The sequence below is a fragment of the Beta vulgaris genome, chromosome 8, assembly GCF_026745355.1.
Source record: "Beta vulgaris subsp. vulgaris cultivar EL10 chromosome 8, EL10.2, whole genome shotgun sequence".
Classification (NCBI taxonomy): domain Eukaryota; kingdom Viridiplantae; phylum Streptophyta; class Magnoliopsida; order Caryophyllales; family Amaranthaceae; genus Beta; species Beta vulgaris.
This window is the reverse complement of record NC_079209.1, coordinates 9,899,670-9,919,074: the sequence shown is the minus strand read 5'-3', so window position 1 is coordinate 9,919,074 and position 19,405 is coordinate 9,899,670. Positions and strand designations below refer to the sequence as shown.

Here is a 19,405-nt window from a genome sequence, read left to right as displayed (position 1 = left end):
AGCCATGCCTATAACTCGATTGGTAAAGAAGACGGTTAAGTTTGTATGGAGTGATGAATGTGAAGCAGCTTTTCAAGAGTTGAAGAAGCGTCTCACCACTGCTCCTGTTCTTACTCTCCCTTCTGGAACTGATGGATTTGTTGTGTATAGCGATGCCTCTAAGCATGGATTAGGGTGTGTGTTGATGCAAAATGATAGCATATGCTTCCCGTCAACTCAAGCCTCATGAACAAAACTACCCAACCCATGACCTTGAACTAGCCGCAGTTGTGTTTGCTCTCAAAATATGGAGACACTATCTCTATGGTGTTCCGTGTAAGATCTTCACCGACCACAAAAGCCTTAAATACATTTTTACCCAAAAGGAATTGAACTTGAGGCAGCGTAGATGGCTTGAACTCCTAAAGGATTATGATGTCGAGATCCTATATCACCCAGGCAAAGCTAATGTCGTAGCTGATGCTCTAAGCCGCAAATCCTACCTAAACACAACCTTAACCTTGCCGAAAGAAATCAATGATGATTTGATGAAGATGAAAGTGGAGATCATGCAACCGAAAATAGAAGCACAGTTGTACGCATTGGAGTTGAGGCCGACTTTGTTGGAAGAAATAAAAGAGGCGCAAGATGGAGACTTGGAGTTGCAAAAGATAAAGAGTGATGTGAAGAAGGGAAAATCACCGGGGTTTGTGATCCAAGATGATGGCATGTTGAGATTTCAGGGTAGAACATGTGTTCCAGATAAGGAGGCATTGAAAAAGAGCACATGTGTTCGAAGTAGGTGATCATGTTTTCTTGAAAATTTCGCCTACTAAGGGTATTATGAGATTTGGTCAAACTGGTAAGCTAAGTCCGAGGTACATTGGTCCATATGAGATTTTGGATCGAGTCAACGAAGTAGCTTATCGCTTGGTGTTGCCGACAGATTTGGATAAAGTTCATAATGTATTCCACGTGTCGATGTTGCGAAAGTATATACCAGACCCTAGCCATGTGATCAGACACGAGCCGTTGCAGCTAAGGAAGGATTTGACTTATGAAGAGAAACCGATTGAAATTCTTGATCGTAGGGAAAAGCGACTTAGAAGCAAAGTAATTCCTATGATTAAGATTCTATGGGCTAATCACACGTCATCCGAAGCCACTTGGGAAGTAGAGGATCAGATGAAAACAAAATACCCTCACTTGTTTGAATAGATGACTTTGATGTGTTTAATTATATGCTTCTGAAATCTTATGTTTGAATGTTCAAGTTTATGAATGCATGATTTTATCCTTTTGACAATGCTATGTAAGTTTCGAGGACGAAACTTTTTCTAAGGGGGTAAGGATGTAATATCCTAAAAATTTTAAACATATTTAAGTGAATAATTAACATAATAATGTAGTTAGAATATATTTTATTTTATTCGTTCCACTAATTAAGCAACGTATAATAAAATGATTATAGAATTTTAACATAAAAATTTACCAACTTAAATTATGACGATAATTTATAATATACGATTTCATGAGTTAAACAAGAAGGCTAATATAGTGGATAATTCACTTAAAGTACAAAATGTCAACATTTCACCCAAGATTTCATTAAGTCACGTTTAAGAGTGTTAGTATGGAAAATTTTCTGATTTTTGGTTGGGAAACAAAAAGGGAAAAAGAAAAAGAGGAAGCCATGGTCAATTTCCCCATTAATTTGCCTTCTTCCTCACCCTTTCATGGCCATTTGGCACCCATGCAATCACAACTCTCTTCTTCTTCTTCAGTCAAGATCTATCACCAACCCATCACCATTGCTTCTTCAAGTTAACAAAATCAGATTATTTACTTCACCATCTTCCTCCCAACCACTGATTTTAACTCCAAATTTCCCTATAAATAGTCATGGATTCAATACCAAGAACACACCAACAACAACCTTCATCATCTCTTCTCCCTCTAATCAGAAATTCAGTCAATAATCGCCAGAAAAATTGTAACTAAAAGAAACCCAATAAAAAAAACCCCAAATTTCTTTTCTCTCTCTCTTCTGTTTCGCCCCCACAACCGACCACCGTCAGCCACCGCGCGCGCCACCTGCGTCGCGCACAGTCCCGCCCCCACCTCGTCACTCGCCGGTCATCAGTCCGCCGCCGGAGATCCGCGCCAGCACCCTCACGTTCGCTCTCTCTCCTCCTCGCGCACTCTCTCTCCTCCTCGCGTTCTCTCTCGTCGCTCTCCTTCGTCGCGCCAGCAGCACGCGCACAGCGCCACCGCCTCGTCGTCGCACTGCCGCCGTTTGCCGGAGCTCGCAACTCCCTCGCCCCACTCGTGGTCTCCCTGCTCCTAGTAGCAGAGGTGATGCTCCTCTCCTTTTAATTTCTGATTTCTTAAAACCAAGCCCAAGTCTAAATTCCTTTTGTTAGTTATATTAGTTTTGGGCCAAGAATAGTTCAATTAGAACCTAAACTAAGTAACTTAAAACTGAATCCTCGTTGTTGGGATTACATGTAGTTTGAACTTGTTCATGGACTTACTAAGTTATATTTATGGACTGATTTATCTCTATTATATAAGGGAAGGGGGGAGCAATGGTGTCCTCTTTTGAAATGCCTATTTTGCCCCCCCTTCCCATTCTAAATTATAATTTCACTTACAAATCAAAGGAGACTTCAAACAAAAATACAAAAAATATAATTATAACAATCACTCACAAGTCAACTAAAATCATAAAATTGCATAATTTACGTTATGCAAATCACTAAAATGAGAAAACTTTATAAAAACTTAAAAAGACACTTACAAACTACAACCTATGAAAAATTGACTTGAAATCAAAGTGTCCACTTTCTTTACAATTTATGAAGTATTGTACTTAATTCAAAAATCAACTAAAAAATTATAATATTAGAAATCATAAATAAATTCAATAAAATTTCTATTTTGTTCATAGAATTTAACTTTGAAAAGTAAAAAAAAAAAAAAAAAACAAAAAATGGTGAGAGACTTAAGTGACAGAAACTAAACCAATCAAATTTTGCAACTAATAAAAACAATTATACTTTGTATGTCTAATGTTCAAATTTTGACTCTTATGCCGAAGAAAATCGAGTTTTTGTTTCGAAAAAAATTCAAGCACGCATTGCGTGCAAAAAAATTCTAGTATTAGTTAAACCAACTCAATTCAAGTGTTGTATGTACATAAATTGGGCTCAAATCTGACTTGTTATAGTATTAGCTAAGCTACTTAGTATTAAATGGGCTAATTGAGTTAAACTAAAGCTGACTTAGTATTTTATTAAGTTATGTTAGTTTAATTATTAAGTTAAGTATAATGTTGGGCTTATAATATGAATTTACTTAGTTAAATCATTTAAGTTAATCTTGTTATTACTTTAGTATATTGAGCTTTAGTGGACTGATTTAGTTAGTTTTACTAAACCACCTAACTTATTTACTAAAATCTATTATTGGGTTATAATTCATGATCAAAAATTATTAAAAAAGACGGTCTAATTTTAATATAAAAGTAAACCTAGTCACTAAATGAATTAAACTAGTCATCAAAAGAAATTAACCTAGTCATTATTGGGCTAATTATCTTTTTAATATTGGGCTTATCATTGCCTAATCTTAATTTAAAAGTAGGCGGACTTTTACAAAACAAACTCATTCATGATTTCTAAACTAGTTGAGTTGTTTAAAACTAATTAAAAATAATTCATTAAGCTTGTTGTTATAATTGAGTTATTATAGTTATGAGTGCTTCACTAATCCTTAAGTTCACTTATAATAATTAGTTACTTGACTTGTTAGTTTTAAATGACTAAATAATATTAAAATAATGTTAATGGATCTATTATAACTTTAAACTTAATTAATTTATTAATGGACGACTAATTTGTTATTAACTATGAACTAGAATAATGAAATGTTTTTGAAAGGTTATATAATATGTAGTAATATAACTTTAATGTTTCGATAATTTCTAAAAATATAGCCAAATGAGTTATTTCATCAATTAGTTGTTAAAGAGTCGTCTTAATTAAAACGTTATTAACGATTAAGAAATAATGACCTTTAAAGAAACCTTTACGACGTTATAATAACCGCTATGACCTTAATAAACGCTAAACTAATATTTACACTTAAAATCTAAATAACGAAACATTCATTAATAAAACTATTCTTGATTAGATTAAAGGAGATAAAGGATATTACAAGTCTCCCCCGGCTATCAAGGTTATTAAGCAGGAATTCAGGTAACGTCTACTGCTAACACCCGCATTCCCCTTCAAAGTATGTTTTATGATCATGATTAATATTATGTTTTATGTATGGATTGCGGGATCGAAATGGAATATTTTATGATGGTTATGATGATATGATGCTATGAAATGATGATGATGATGTTATGATATGAAATGAAAGAATATAATTATTCACGATGATGATATGCTTAAAAGAAATGAAACATGATAAATTCAAGTGAAAGACGGTTCTTGGAAAGTATTCTGTTATCCCGGGTCGTACACGTACCTTCCGGCCGGTTAACCACCTTCCGTTTAGTGAGGGCTATTGTCCTCGGGTGGCACCGCGCATTCTGGGCAAATAACGCCACCTTCCGTCTAGTGAGGGTTTTTGTCCTCGAGTGGTTGCCTTCCGTTTATGATGTTATGTTCTGGGGAGACGTCCCTTCCGTTGTACTAGCCAAGTTACCAAAGTAAAATATATATGATGATGAACATGATAAAGAAGATAATGTAACATGATATGATATGTTTGTGAAATGTTTTACTTATTCTATTCTCCCTGTTTTTAACTAAAGTGATGTGAAATGAATTTACGATGTTAGAGTAGCTAGTATGATACTGAGCCTCGGCTCACGACGTTTTGTTTTATGTTTTAGGTACCGATGGTGATAACGGGATGGTGTAGCAGTGAGGATTTAAATAATATCTAGATTATCTAGACTCTCATGGTTTTAATTTAAGTTTATGTCAAAACTCTGATTAGTAACTAAGTTTCTAGTAATCAAGACTAATGTTGGATCTATATTATGCTTTATGTTATAAAATGTTTAAGTTTATGATTTTATGTTGCCTTGTATTTTCCTTATGTAAAGTACGGCGGTAACGCGCCGACTATCTAGGTTCCGCTGCTAATAATCGATTAATTAACTTAACAACGAGGATTAGAGGTCGGGGAGTTACAAAAAGACCCAGTGCTTTATCTATGTTGTGCATGCTTCACTCTCCTTTGATGTTGAGTTTCCTTTTTCTATTAAAGCTGTTTTTTTAATTGAAAAGGGGGATACAACTGTACCCTTTTTCCTAGATGCGTCCGCCACTGTTCTAAGGTGCTAATTCAAATGCTCTATTTCAATGTCAAACCTCTCAACTTAAAAAGTAACATTGTGTAGTTACAAGGACTCGAACTCATGACCTTTAATATGAAAAGTGAGAGTTTAACCATGAATCCAACATTACATCATTGTTTACTTATTTCAAAATAAAATATAATAATATCTTATGATTATATCTTATTAAAATACTTATACAAGTAGTTAAATTCCTAACACTTTAATGGGAATAACAAGAGACTATTATAGACATAAATTCTTAGTTCGGCCAATTTTTGTAGAAATTTAAGCTTTGGCTTTCATGTGCAAACTTTTAAGAGTTATTTTTCGACATACTATGCAATTATTTATCATGTTATAACGTCAATTTTTCCTCACTAGACAAAATAATACAAAAATTAATAACTCGAGGCATTACCCGAGATACTCACTAGTTAGTTACAAAAGCTTGACTTTTGCGAAGGTAAATCTCAGCCCCTCCCTCTCCCTCTCTAAAAAAACCTAAAAACTCTAACTTCTTTTCCAGTCACAAGCGATTTCCATCATCATCTATTTGATGGTGGTAAGCCCCGAATCTTTCTTTTATTCATTAGTTTTTAATAATCATCCTTCTTCTTTCTTTATGAGACTATTCTTTCCAATTTTTAGGTTTGTTCTCTTCTTTAGTGAGAGTTTGGAATATGACTTCCTTAACTTCCCTTATGGAACATTGGAATTTAATAATTGCGGTTTGCTTGAAAGATTAATCTCCTTGGTTGTTCGTTTGGCGAGGAATGAAGATCTTAGGTTTCATAATCATTGTAACTATCTAGAGGACTACATATGTATTTTCACCCAATCGATCGACTACACATCAGTGGATCTTAAGCCGAATTAGTGCTAATTCATATATTGTATTGCTTCATATGAAGTTTTTTATTAAGGCTATTGTTGATGAAATCTACGATGTAATTAGTTCTAATTGTTATGTATTTGGGTTGGAATTTTAGATTTCTTAAAAATTATTTTAAGTACCGTTTGGCTTTTTATTATCAATAAAACCCTATTTCTGTCGAAAAGAAAGCTTGACTTTTGCACTATTAACATAGATTAGTAAAGTATTCTCTATGTATTCTTTTATCTCTCTCACTTAAAATCTTGACACAATTCACAATAAGATATGATCTTTTAAATTTTTGTCAGTATATAAGGAAAAATATAGTCACATATGGTCTTGTTTGATTTGTCTCAACGACTACTGTATTAATATTTAATCATTATATGAAAGATATTTAAGGTCCAATAAGTGTATTGACAAACACACACAGTTAAAATGGAAAAGATAAAAAAAATACTAAGGGAGTACATATAAGATCTTGGATTCATCTTCTATACCTAAATCTAGAATTTTAACTCTTTTATAGCTTTTATTAATACATAATTAATACTTCATCCATTATAAAATAAGTGAAACACTTATTTCGTTTATGTGAAAACTTTTTGAAAGAAGTGTTTCACTTATTTTAGAATAGAGGAATCATATTAATAATAAAAAACTTAAATGGACTTTGTGCACAGTAACTTAGTGTGCACTGGGTTGATAATTGATATTAACTTCATATAGTGAGTTTTATAAAAATACATAGTGAACCTATATACAATATAGTGGATCATATTAACGGAAAACATATAATGAAATCATATGCAATATAACATAGCATTTGATATTATGCTTTAACATACAGGAAGATGTAGGTTGTGTAGTATATATCATGACACGTGCTTTAACATATATAGTATAAAGTTGTAGTTTCTGCATGATATTCTGAGTATCTGAATGATATAGCGAGTTTCTGCATGATATAGTGAGTATCTGAACTCTGAATGATATAGTGGATTGTTCACAAGTAATGTAGTTTCTACGTGATATAATATGTTTCTGAATGATATAGTGAGTTTCTTCATGCATGATATAGTGGGTTTTATATAGTTGATTGTTTAGAAATGATGTATTTTCTGCTTGATATAGTATGTTTCTAAATGATATAGTGTGTGAGTTATAGCGAATATCTGCATGATGAAATGAGTTTCTAAATAATATAGTTGATTGTTCTAAATAATACGTGTTTTTAACCTGATGCATACTAATGTTAAACGTAAATTGGGTCCACCGTCCACACAAGTCTGATTAGTGGATTAATAATCAAAATAGTAAGTTAACAAATGTAACTTCTCTTGTAGTCCTCGATCTTTTGGTAAGTTCATCTAGAAGGAAAGACAAAGTCGTCGTACTCTCCTACCAATTGTTTGTTATTAAAAAATTTCTTTATTGTTTTATGATTATGTTTCTTTCAAGTCTTTATGATGTCAAACCGACAAAACCTTTTGTAATACTTGTGTTGTTATTGTTGTTTAAACCAATCTCAATCCTCGCCGACGTACCCAAGGCGGGTAAAAGCGCCTTAAGCAAGGACTAAAGGAGTATTAATTTATGAAAAACTCTAGAAACCTATAGTCAAAGTAAACGCCATGTTTTATTATCCATCTCTACAAAATACTACTTTTTTAAATGCTAACAATTTGTTTGATACTTCTTCTGTTTCATTTTAAATGTAACAAAGGGATATTATTTGCAAGGGCGGTTCTAAGGGCGTGCGGGGTGGGTGACCGGTGACCGCACGGGGCCTCCAAATAAAAAGGCGTCAAATAGTTTTTTTTTATTATATTGTTGATTTATTATACAAAGTAGATTAAAATGGATTAGTGGTAATGAAAGGTCATCATAGCATTAAATCATAGGTTCTAATCTCATTAACCTATTTTTTAAGGGAGCAATTTATTATTTTCATTCTTTTGATTCACACAACAGCCGAGGTATTTTTCCTCCTTACTTCGATATGTACGAAGCTTCTTCCCCATTCAGTCATTCACGATGTTCATCCAGTTCCCAAAATTTTCTCATCCAAAAACCCAATTCAAATTACACAATTATCCAAAGCAGTTCAAAGTTTCATTAAATTCTCATCTCAACAATATTACACAATTTATTGCTAAATTACGATTTTTATTTTTACAAAATTAGATAGCCTCTTTTCAAGAGAAGTTGAAGGGATAAACTTCAATTCTCAATTCAATGGATTAATCTTCAATTATTTCACTGAATTGATGATTAAACCGTTAGAAATTGTCCAACTTGAAATTGTTGAGAAGAAGATGATATATAAGATATGTTTGAGGCTTGAATTTTTTAGTAAATGTACCAGCGGCAAGGTAAGCTTTATACTTTGCAATTTTGGGTTAATAAAATAATTGTTTTTTATATATCTAAGAAAAATTATGATCGACGGCCCAATTTTCAAATATTGCACGGGGTCTCATTAAGTCTAGCTTCGCCCCTAATTATTTGTGAGTTATAAAATATTCATTTGCTGCATTTAAAACGAAACAGAGGAAGTAGTATTATATTTTGGGCTTTTCCATTTAGTAACAAATTGTTTTCCGGATTGTATATGGTACCACTATAGGTTGGACTTATTCTTTAGCATAACATTATGTTAAATAAAACATTAGTTTTGGGTTAAATAGGTTAGTAGTTTGCCTCGTTTTACATGCCTTGTGCATCGAGAAATGTTCAGCTAAAATTTGGGAGTCATTTTGGCTCTTATGGGTAAAAATTAAAGTCGAAATTGGAGAAAAATGACTAGAACTTTGTTTTACTTGTCAAGAAATGCCTACTTTTTTTAACCAAATTGGACCTTAAGTTTGGTCATTAAAGATTAAAATGTCTCCCAAAACCTTAATTACGCGAAATTAGACAAACTCCTAACTTTGTTTAACCCCCGAACTAAACTTTTGTTTAACATAATGTTACGTTAAAGAATAAGTTCAAACTATTGTGGTACCATATAAAATCCAAAAAAAAAGGGGTACCAAATGAAAACGCTCAAATTACAGTAGTACCAAATAGAATATCCTTTTTTTAAAAAAAAATTACTCATCAAAAAAATAAGTATTATCTTTATAGTTCCTAAAAAAAATGTTACCTTTTATAAATATATATATAAAAAAAGATAAAAGTATTCTTCGGCTAGTTATTTCCTTTACATCATTATTACGATTCATCATCTATTATACGTAAAGGTAATACTCCTGGTTAGGGGTGCTTATCAAGCGAGCCGAGCCCAAACAACATTGGGCTCGGCTCGAGCTCGTTTAACTGTTCATAGGATCGTCTTGGCTCGAGCTCGTGATTAGAATTTGCGGCTCGAGCTCGGTTCGTGAGCTCGTTTAGAATTTGTTTTCTTTTTCTTTTTAATTGACTTTACCTTTTCTTTTTATCTTTTTTCTATTATATACCTTAGTTAATATCTTAAAATAAATACTTAATATAATTCTTAATATATATAAATAATTTTTTAATATATAAACAATTTTTTAATATAAAATATTTTTTAATATAATTTTATTATTAATATAAAATATTTTTTTAGTATAAAATAATAATCGAGTTGTTCACGAGCTTTACGAGCTGAACTTTGCCTAGCTCGGCTCGGCTCATTTAAGTCTCGAGCCGATCCCGAGGTCGAGTCGAGCTTCAACCAGTCGAGCTTTGACCGAGCCGAGCCCGAGCTGCTCGCGAGCTTGTCAGGCCCATTATCACCCCTACTCCTGGTAAATGAGTTTTTAGGCAGGGATTAAGCTCCGAGTAAGGAATTTACTTTGAAATAATAACATTAAATATTACTTGATTTAGTGGTTAAGACTTTACTCCCTCCGTTTCCTAAAGATCTTCCTTGTTACTATTCCTACAAATACCAAGGAAGATCCATTTGTGTGGGGGTGTGGGGTGGGTAAAGTAGGAAAGAGAAAGGGGTTAAAATAAATAAACAAATAAAAAAGGATTAAAATAGGTTAGAGAAAGGGAGTAAAATTGAATTAATAATGTAATGGTGGACCATATGATAGGGACATGAGAGGGTAAAAAGGGAAAAAAAATCCAAATAAGGAATAAAGTAAAAGATGGAAGATCTTTTGGAAACGCACTTAAATGAAAAGAGGGAATTTCATTAGGAAACGGAGGGAGTATTATATAAATTTGAAATTACGATAAAGATAATACTCATGTTTCTTATTCAATGCATTTCTTATATTTTTATTGTAGGTAAATTACATGGAGTAAAACATCCTAAGAGAGAGCACCGTGTAGCATCGTTCTTTGTTTAGATACGTCTTTTAATATCTCTATTATATAAGCAAATAGGGAGTTATAGTGTCCTCCTATAAAATTGCTTTTCTAACTTTCACTTATCCAAAAATGCTTATTTTTTAAAATATTCAATTCGTTCTTGATCTACAATTCTGTGCAGTAAGGAGAATTAATATTGTCTAACTTATAGTAAGACGTAATTTATTTATATATAAAACCTTTAAAAAAAATCCTTAGAATGAGAAATATTCGATTGAAAAATAAACTGATATAACTAAAGCAATTCCAAACAATTACAAAGTAATAACTTACAAATTTTCTTTATACCTAAACTTTCAATTTCAATTACAATCTCAAAGAACATACATTAACCATTCATAAACATACCAAGAAAAATAAGAGATAATCTCATCTTTTTATTTTTTGGCTTTTATAATTGTCGTATGTGTTGATTAGGATAATTTCTCATCTTATTTATTAAAAGGTTCGTATTAGTCGTTTTTGTCAGTTGGGATGATACATCTTACTCCCTCTGTTTTTTTATCTCTCACTTTCTTGGGCGCATCTCCGAATGCACATCTTTGAACTTAAATATCTTTCATTATATATTAGTAAAAATTATAACGATTGAATATCAATAATGTGCTAATTGAAACGAGTCAAACAAGACCACACATGACTATATCTTTTCTTATAAATTGAAAAAAATTGAGAAGATTATTTCTAAGTATGAATAGTGTCAAGATTCCAAGTGAGAACGATACAAAAACAGAGGGAGTATCATTTTATTTTTATGTAGAAATATGGAATGATTATTAGATATATTATTTAAAAATATATTCATAATTTAAATATATTAAAGACATAGGCTTATACCATCCAATTTCTCAATTTGTTGTTATGCAATAAAATTACACATATATAAAGAGATTAGTATATATTATCTAATAATATCACCTATAGTACGTACATTATGATATATGTTCGTTCATTAAATTGAAAAAAAGTTATGAATGATCAAATTAAACTACAATAAAATAATATTAATAAGTGTCTCTAACGATTTTAATGTCATTATTGATGTTAATATGTTGTCGTACGCATCGCGTGCATATGATGCTAGTATTCATATAAGTTAGCACCCAGTAAAAACATAACAAAGGAGTAATATTCTATTTTCATAAATTTACTTGTTCACTGTAGATCTAATAACCAAGAAATATAAAAAAAATGGATCATCCCATATGTCTTGTAGTTACTTTTAAGAAATTTAAAACCTTGCGAGAAAGATAAAAGAGGAAAGAAGTTTGGCAAATAAGAGATAAACCAAAAGTGAATAGATTTTAGAAAACGAATGTAAACTGAAAGTGAGAAAAATTTACAAAGCTTTCACAGTGCTTTGGGAAGCACATAGAACTAATAATATAAATGAGACAAGACAACTTAAAATAAGTAAATTAGTTGATATATCTAATTATTGGATTTGAATAATCTTACAATTTAAGGTTGTAATAAGTACAATTTCGGTCCTAATTTCATTAATGAGGGCCGAAATTATTTGTCTTATTTCAATTCCTAAGTCATATCTTATTTAGGGTGTGTTCTCTTACCTCAAAAAACCAAGTGGAAGATCCAATCAGTTCAGATCAGTTCAAATAAGTTTCAATAAGGTCTAATCAGGTCCAATAAGTTTTAATCAGACCCAATAAGTTTCAATCATGTCCAATAAGTTTCAAATAATCAATAACCAATAAATTAAAATTAAATTTTTACTTAAAGTGCCACTATGATTATTATAATCATATTATTGTGTATTATTTTATTATTAATATGTTGATTATGTTATTACTAAAAATATTATTATCGTGGTTAGGGGTGCGAATGAGCCAAGCCTGCTCGTGAACTATTCCGGTTCGCCTCGGTCAAAGCTCGGCTCGAATGGGCTCGACTCGAGTTCGAGTTCGGCTCGATATATAAACGAACCAAGCCCAAGTCGTCTATGGCTCGGCTCAAAAGCTCGTGAGTATGCTCGAAAACTTCTTACTTAGGTAATATTTATGCAAATTATTAAGTGTCCCACATCGATTTTAAAGACAAACAACACCCTTATTTTCCCTTACTTATTGTTTGTCATGTCTAACTTTTCTTGATGAAGGCTATTTATACTTTGACAACATTTGACAATTTATAGGTTGCACAAATTTTATAAGCTTCTAACAAAACACTATCTAATTATGATGCAATATAAAACTATTACGATCCACTAAGGTAGTTGGAAAGTTTGTTTTGGAATGGGTGGTGGGGATATTTTCAAACTGAAGTAGTTTACAAATCCTCCAGGCCAAGGCTTGTAGCTGGATGATTTTGCTTTTTTACTTTCAGATGTCCCACATCGAAGGAATAACAAGTGTTGGGAATTCAACATTATAAATATGGGTCTATCTATAAATATTTAGATAGTTTTAGATGTTGGGCCTAGCTTAGTTGTTGGGACTGACTCTTTAGCATCTAAATCTTTAATAAATAAACGATTTGAGCTGACAAGATTAAGTTGGGTCGTAAATTTTAAAGCCTGGTTTTCTAAGTTCAACCAAGTCAGTTTTGAGCCGAGCCTTAAACGAGCTCGAGCTGAGCCTCACATTCAAAGATACAAGCCCGAGTCGAGCTCTATTTTTGAGGCTCGACGAGCCTCGAGCTCGAAGCGAGCCTTATTTTCGAAACTCGGGCTCGAGCCGAGCCTAACACTATTCAGGATCGGCTCGGCTCATTCCCACCCCTAATAGTGGTTAAATAAGGTTAACAATAATATCATAAGAGTTTTATTATAAAATGTTATTCATAAGAGATCAATAATTACTATATTTTTAAAGGGTAAAGTTTGATAATTATATATGTTATCACTCATTATTTTTGTTGTGGAATAAGTTTTAGTCAAGTCCAATAAGGTCTAATAAGTTTTGATCGGGTCCAAACAGGTCTAATAAGCTCCATTCATGTTAACAAATTCGAATCATGTCCAATAAGTTCCAATCAGGGTGAATCAGTTCCAATAAATTTAGTTCAGTTCAGATAAGTTCAAGGTTTTTGATCCAAGGAGCTTGTTTCCTTCTTTATATCTTACTTCATTTCCTTACTTTATTAGGAGTAGTTTAAGAAGGTTTAAATTTTGATTTTGTTAGAATTTAATTTTCGGAAAGTTTTCTTATGCTTCATCTCTATTATATAAGGGAAGGGGGAAGCAATGGTGTCCTCTTTTGAAACGCCTATTTTGCCCCCCTTCTCTTTCTAAATTACAAAAGGAATGTCAAAATCAAAATATACCGAAAATAAATTTACAACACTCACTCACAAATCACTTAAAAGAAGAAACTTTACAAATCACCCATACAATTGAGAAAATCACATTATAAAAATCACGCAAATCACTCAAATAATCAGGAAACTTTATTAAAACTTAAAATTAATATACAAACTAAAACTAATAACCTAGAACGTCAATACATACAAAAATTTACTTACAAATCACTATTCTCAAGAACCATTCACAATTAATGGTGGGTCATGATAAAAAATAAAGGTGTATTTGTAGTGAAATCAGAATTTAGAAATTAGACAAGAAAAAAATTATGTACTTTTTTATAATGTTTCCTATATATAATGAAACGTTTACATATATTTGGACGTATTTTTTTCTATTATATAATAGCGATAATTATCAAGGTAAAAAGGTTTATATTAAATATCATCCAAGAATTAATAACATATCTCTATTATATAAAGGAAGGGGGGAGCTATGGTGTCCCCGAATGAAGAGACTATCTTACCCCCTTCTCATTCTAAATTACAAATTCACTTACAAATCAAAGGGGGCTTCAAACAAAAATATCAAAAATATAATTATAATAATCACTCACAAGTCAACTAAAATCATAAAATTGCATAATTTACGTTATGCAAATCACTAAAATGAGGAAACTTTACAAAAACTTAAAAACTCACTTACAAACTACAGCCTATGAGAAAATTGACTTGAAATCAAAGTGTCTACTTTCTTTACAATTTATGAAGTACTGTACTTAATTCAAAAATCAACTAAAAAATTATAATATCAGAAATCATAAATAAATTCAAAAAAATTTCTATTTTATTCATAGAATTTAACTTTGAAAAGTAAAAAAAAAAACAAAAAGAATGGCGAGAGACTTAAGTGACGGAAACTAAACCAATCAAATTTTGCAACTAAAAGCAATTATACTTCGTATGTCTAATGTTCAAATTTTGACTCTTATGCCGAAGAAAATTGAGTTTCTGTTCGAAAAAAATTCAAGCACGCATCGCGTGCAAAAAATTCTAGTAAGATTTAGTTGTAAAAGCGCTCTTAGTGGTGATTGAAAACAAAGATCAAGTGGATGATCTTAAAAAAAAATGTTCTTAATGGTGATTGAGAATAAGATCAAGAGATGAGTGGGAATGATTGAGTAAAAAAAAATGCATGGGGTGAGTGAAACGATGAATTAGATTGTAGGATGAGAGATGCCAAATGTCACATTTTGACTGGATTTTAAAATATAGTAATTGTTACAAAAATTTCAACGGTTTTATTTTAGAAAATACAAAGTGAAAAGAAATTTAAAAAAAATACCAAGAGCTCTATTTTAACGAGCTCTATAAATAGAGGCCTATTTTGCTATATTTTGGATAAAAAAATTTCCAGCTATTTACTGATTATCTCTAATTTTGCTTATTTTAGATGAAATATCTTTCATTTTTACATTTCAAAAAATAAAAATTAAAGAGTAAGAGAGAGAAAAATAGTTGGATGGGTCAAAAAGTAAGAGAGAAAGAGGAAAAATTAGTTGGGATGATTTTTTTGTTGTTCATGGTTAAGAGGATATGTGGGAAAAGATTGCGAGATGTTATTTTTTAGAGAGAGAAAGTTAGAAAGAGAGTGGAATAATCTTTGTTTAAGATCATGAATAATGGTGCTCTAAGGTGCGTGGAGAGCAAAATTCTTAACTTTTTATGTTTGTATTATTGCCTATATAAGAGGCATATGATTCATTAATAAAATAAGATGATATTGGATATTAATTTTCTTTGTGAAAATTTGTGGAACTTTTTGTGATTTACACACCTTATATCAATTATTATGTGTTTGAAATTTAAAATTGATTGCTTAATAACTTTGCGTTTAAAAGTGAATCATAACTCAATTTGTAACTTAATTTATATTTGGCCGGATTTTTCTATCTTTTACTATTAGTTTGTGACTTCTTTTCCACTTAAACAAAACCAAGATTTAATCTTTGAATCAAGAAACACTCAAATTTGGATTCTTGACATCATAAACTTAACTCACATCAACTTAGAGGTAGATAACAACCAACTCTAGTAGCTTATTTTACTCCAGTAGCATATATATATATATATATATATATATATATATATATATATATATATATATATATATATATATATATATATATATATATATATATATAGGGTTAAGATCACATGAGAATGCTCCTTACATGAGAAATGAGAATGAATCTCAACCACACGATTGGTATAGAGTTACAACACTTATTCATTAGAGTTATATCTCTCTAAAAAAAATTGAATTCAAAAAAAAATTATTTTTTTTGAATTTTTTTTTTTTCAAATATTTTGTTTTTGGAGTTACATCACTTTTTCATTAGAGTTACATCACTTATTCATAAGAGTTATAGGGTGTAAAATTCATTCTCATTTCTCATATAAGTAGGCATTCTCATATGAACTCACTTCATATATATATATATATATATATATATATATATATATATATATATATATATATATATATATATATATATATATATATATATATATGTATGTATATATATATATATATATGTATATATATATATATATATATATATATATATATATATGTATATGTATATATATATGTATATGTATATGTATATATATATGTATATGTATATATATATGTATATATATATGTATATGTATATGTATATATATATGTATATGTATATGTATATATATATATGTATGTATATGTATATGTATATATGTATGTATATGTATATATATATATATATGTATATGTATATATATATATGTATGTATATGTATATATATATATGTATGTATATGTATATATATATATGTATGTATATGTATATATATATAGTATGTATATGTATATATATATATGTATGTATATGTATATATATATATGTATGTATATGTATATATATATATATATGTATGTATATGTATATATATATATGTATGTATATGTATATATATATATGTATGTATATGTATATATATATATGTATATGTATATATATATATGTATATGTATGTATATGTATATATATATATATATGTATATGTATATGTATATGTGTATATATATGTGTATGTATATATATATGTGTATGTATATATATATGTATTTGTATATGTATATGTATTTGTATATGTATATATATATGTATATGTATATATATAGTATATATATATAATATATATATATATATATATATATATATATATATATATATATATATATATATATATATATATATATATATATATATATATATATATATATATATATATATATATATATATATATATATATATAATACTCCATCCGTTTCAAAATAATGTGATCACTTGGTTGGACATGTATCTTAAGGATGTAAGTTGCCATGTTATTGTTAAAATTATTAAAAAAAATAGATGGGATAGGAATTAGTTGAAAACTTTTAAATTTATGAGAGGGGAAATTGAGCATTTATATTGACGAATATATAGTTTTTTTCAAAAAGTATTTCCTTTGTATTACTTTTGAGATAAAGGGATGTTAGAAAGTTCATGTTTCCCCATTTTGTTTTGGGTAATGTTATATGTAGCCCTAAGGGCTACATATAAGTATTAAATACATTTCTTTAAATGGAAACAGTTTTAGAATTCAAAACACATTTTCACATCAATTGATGTAATAAATGCTTGATTGAATATTTTATTCCCATTTTAAACATCTTATACATAGCCCTAAGGGCTACGTATATCATTTTCCTTTTGTTTTAAATGAAACACAGAGCTTTGGCACGAGAATTTAGGAGAGGAGAGATATAAAGAGAAATAAAAATAAGAACCCATGTGATGAGTAGAGAGATAGAAAAGTGAATACTAAATAGAGTAATGTTTTATTTATTTTGAAACAACCTAATTAAAATGATAAGTGCTTATTTATGTTAGAACGGAGGATATATAATAAAAGTTGGGCCATGCCAAAAAAAATAATTCAAACTAATTTGGGAAATATAAAGAAGATAGTGATTAGACTGTTTTGGGAAAAAGGGATAGCTAGGAAGCTAGCTTTCTTAAAAAATCTTAAATGGACCCAGTGCACACTAAGTTAGTATGCATCGGGTTGGTAATAAATTAATATTAACTTTATATGTGAATTTTACCGAGATATAGTGAACTTGTATACAATATAGTGGATTTCATTAACGGAAAACATATAGTTAAATTATATGCAATGTAGTAAAGGAATTAATTTTAATGTTTTAACATGCAAGAAGATGTAGGGTGTGTAATATATATCATGACATGTGCTTTAAAATATAGAAAGATGTAGTTTCTACATGATATACTGATTGTCTTAATGATATCATGATTGTCTGAATGATATAGTAGATTGTTCAGAAATGATGTAGTTTTCGCATGATATAGTATGTTTGATATAGTGAGTATATTCATGATATAGTGAGTTTATTCATGATATAGTGGATTGTTTAAAAATGATGTAGTTTTTGCATGAGATATAGTATGTTTCTGAATGATATAGTGAGTTTGTACATTATATAGTGAGTTTCTGAATGATATAGTGGATTGTTCAGAAATGATATGTGCTTTTGGCATGGTGCATACTAATTTCAACGTGAACCAAGTCCACACACGTCATATTGCAACTTTCTTGCCAAAAATAGAAAACTTGGTTTTGATAGGGTTTTGTGGCATGTTCTCTATTTTTTATATATTAAACAACTAGCTCGCTCCAACATCTGATTCCACCAAACACATTTGTTAACAACCTATAGTCCAACAATTAATATAAACTACAATATATATAATTAACTGGCCAAATTAGCCAAGTAAAATGGTTTATAACTAAAGGTCGTCCGGTCTATGCAACTTATTTTGACTTATCTGAACTTATCTTATATTCTCCGAGCTTATTTTATCTTATATGAACTTATTAAACTTGATGATATTTGTATCACTAGACTTATCTAATCTTATCTTATTTGAACTTATATTTTATTATCTGAACTTATTTTATAGTATTTGAACTTATTTTTGTCTGAAATAACTTAAAAGAATTTGAATAGAATAGAGCTTAATAATTTGTAAAAATCTTATATGAGCCTATTCATACATGTGATTTTAATCGATAAGGAAAGTAGGATCGAATCGGTAGAATTGAATCGTTGGATTGTAAGATCCTACCAAATTGCAAAAAAGAGTAACAAAAATGCTCCCAACAAACAAATACACATCTTTCAAACAATATGGATACTAATTAAATACCTAATTCTTTCGCACATAATATTGATATTTCAAAATTAATATGACTTCGCAAGAGTCATAAACATTAGAGAAGAAAATATTTGCGTGTATGAAGTTAGGTTATCCTTTATTGGGCTCAAAGAAAAAGTTAGTTGCTTTAAGGATCATTTTAATAAGTACAGAAGTAGGATCTTCCGACCCTAACCGATCCTAGCTACTCCAGTCTTGATAGATCCTGCAACAATCTAAGTGACAGATAGGATCGTCTTATCCTACCAATCCTG

General features: G+C 30.0%; 1 protein-coding gene across 1 annotated transcript; it reads left to right on the top strand.

The window, feature by feature from the left end:
• The first annotated feature begins 822 nt into the window (after positions 1-822).
• LOC109135732 (uncharacterized) lies at positions 823-1,197 on the top strand. Its single transcript, XM_019251275.1, has one exon. The coding sequence runs from the start codon at positions 823-825 to the stop codon at positions 1,195-1,197; it is 375 nt and encodes a 124-aa protein (XP_019106820.1).
• The last annotated feature ends 18,208 nt before the right edge of the window (positions 1,198-19,405 follow it).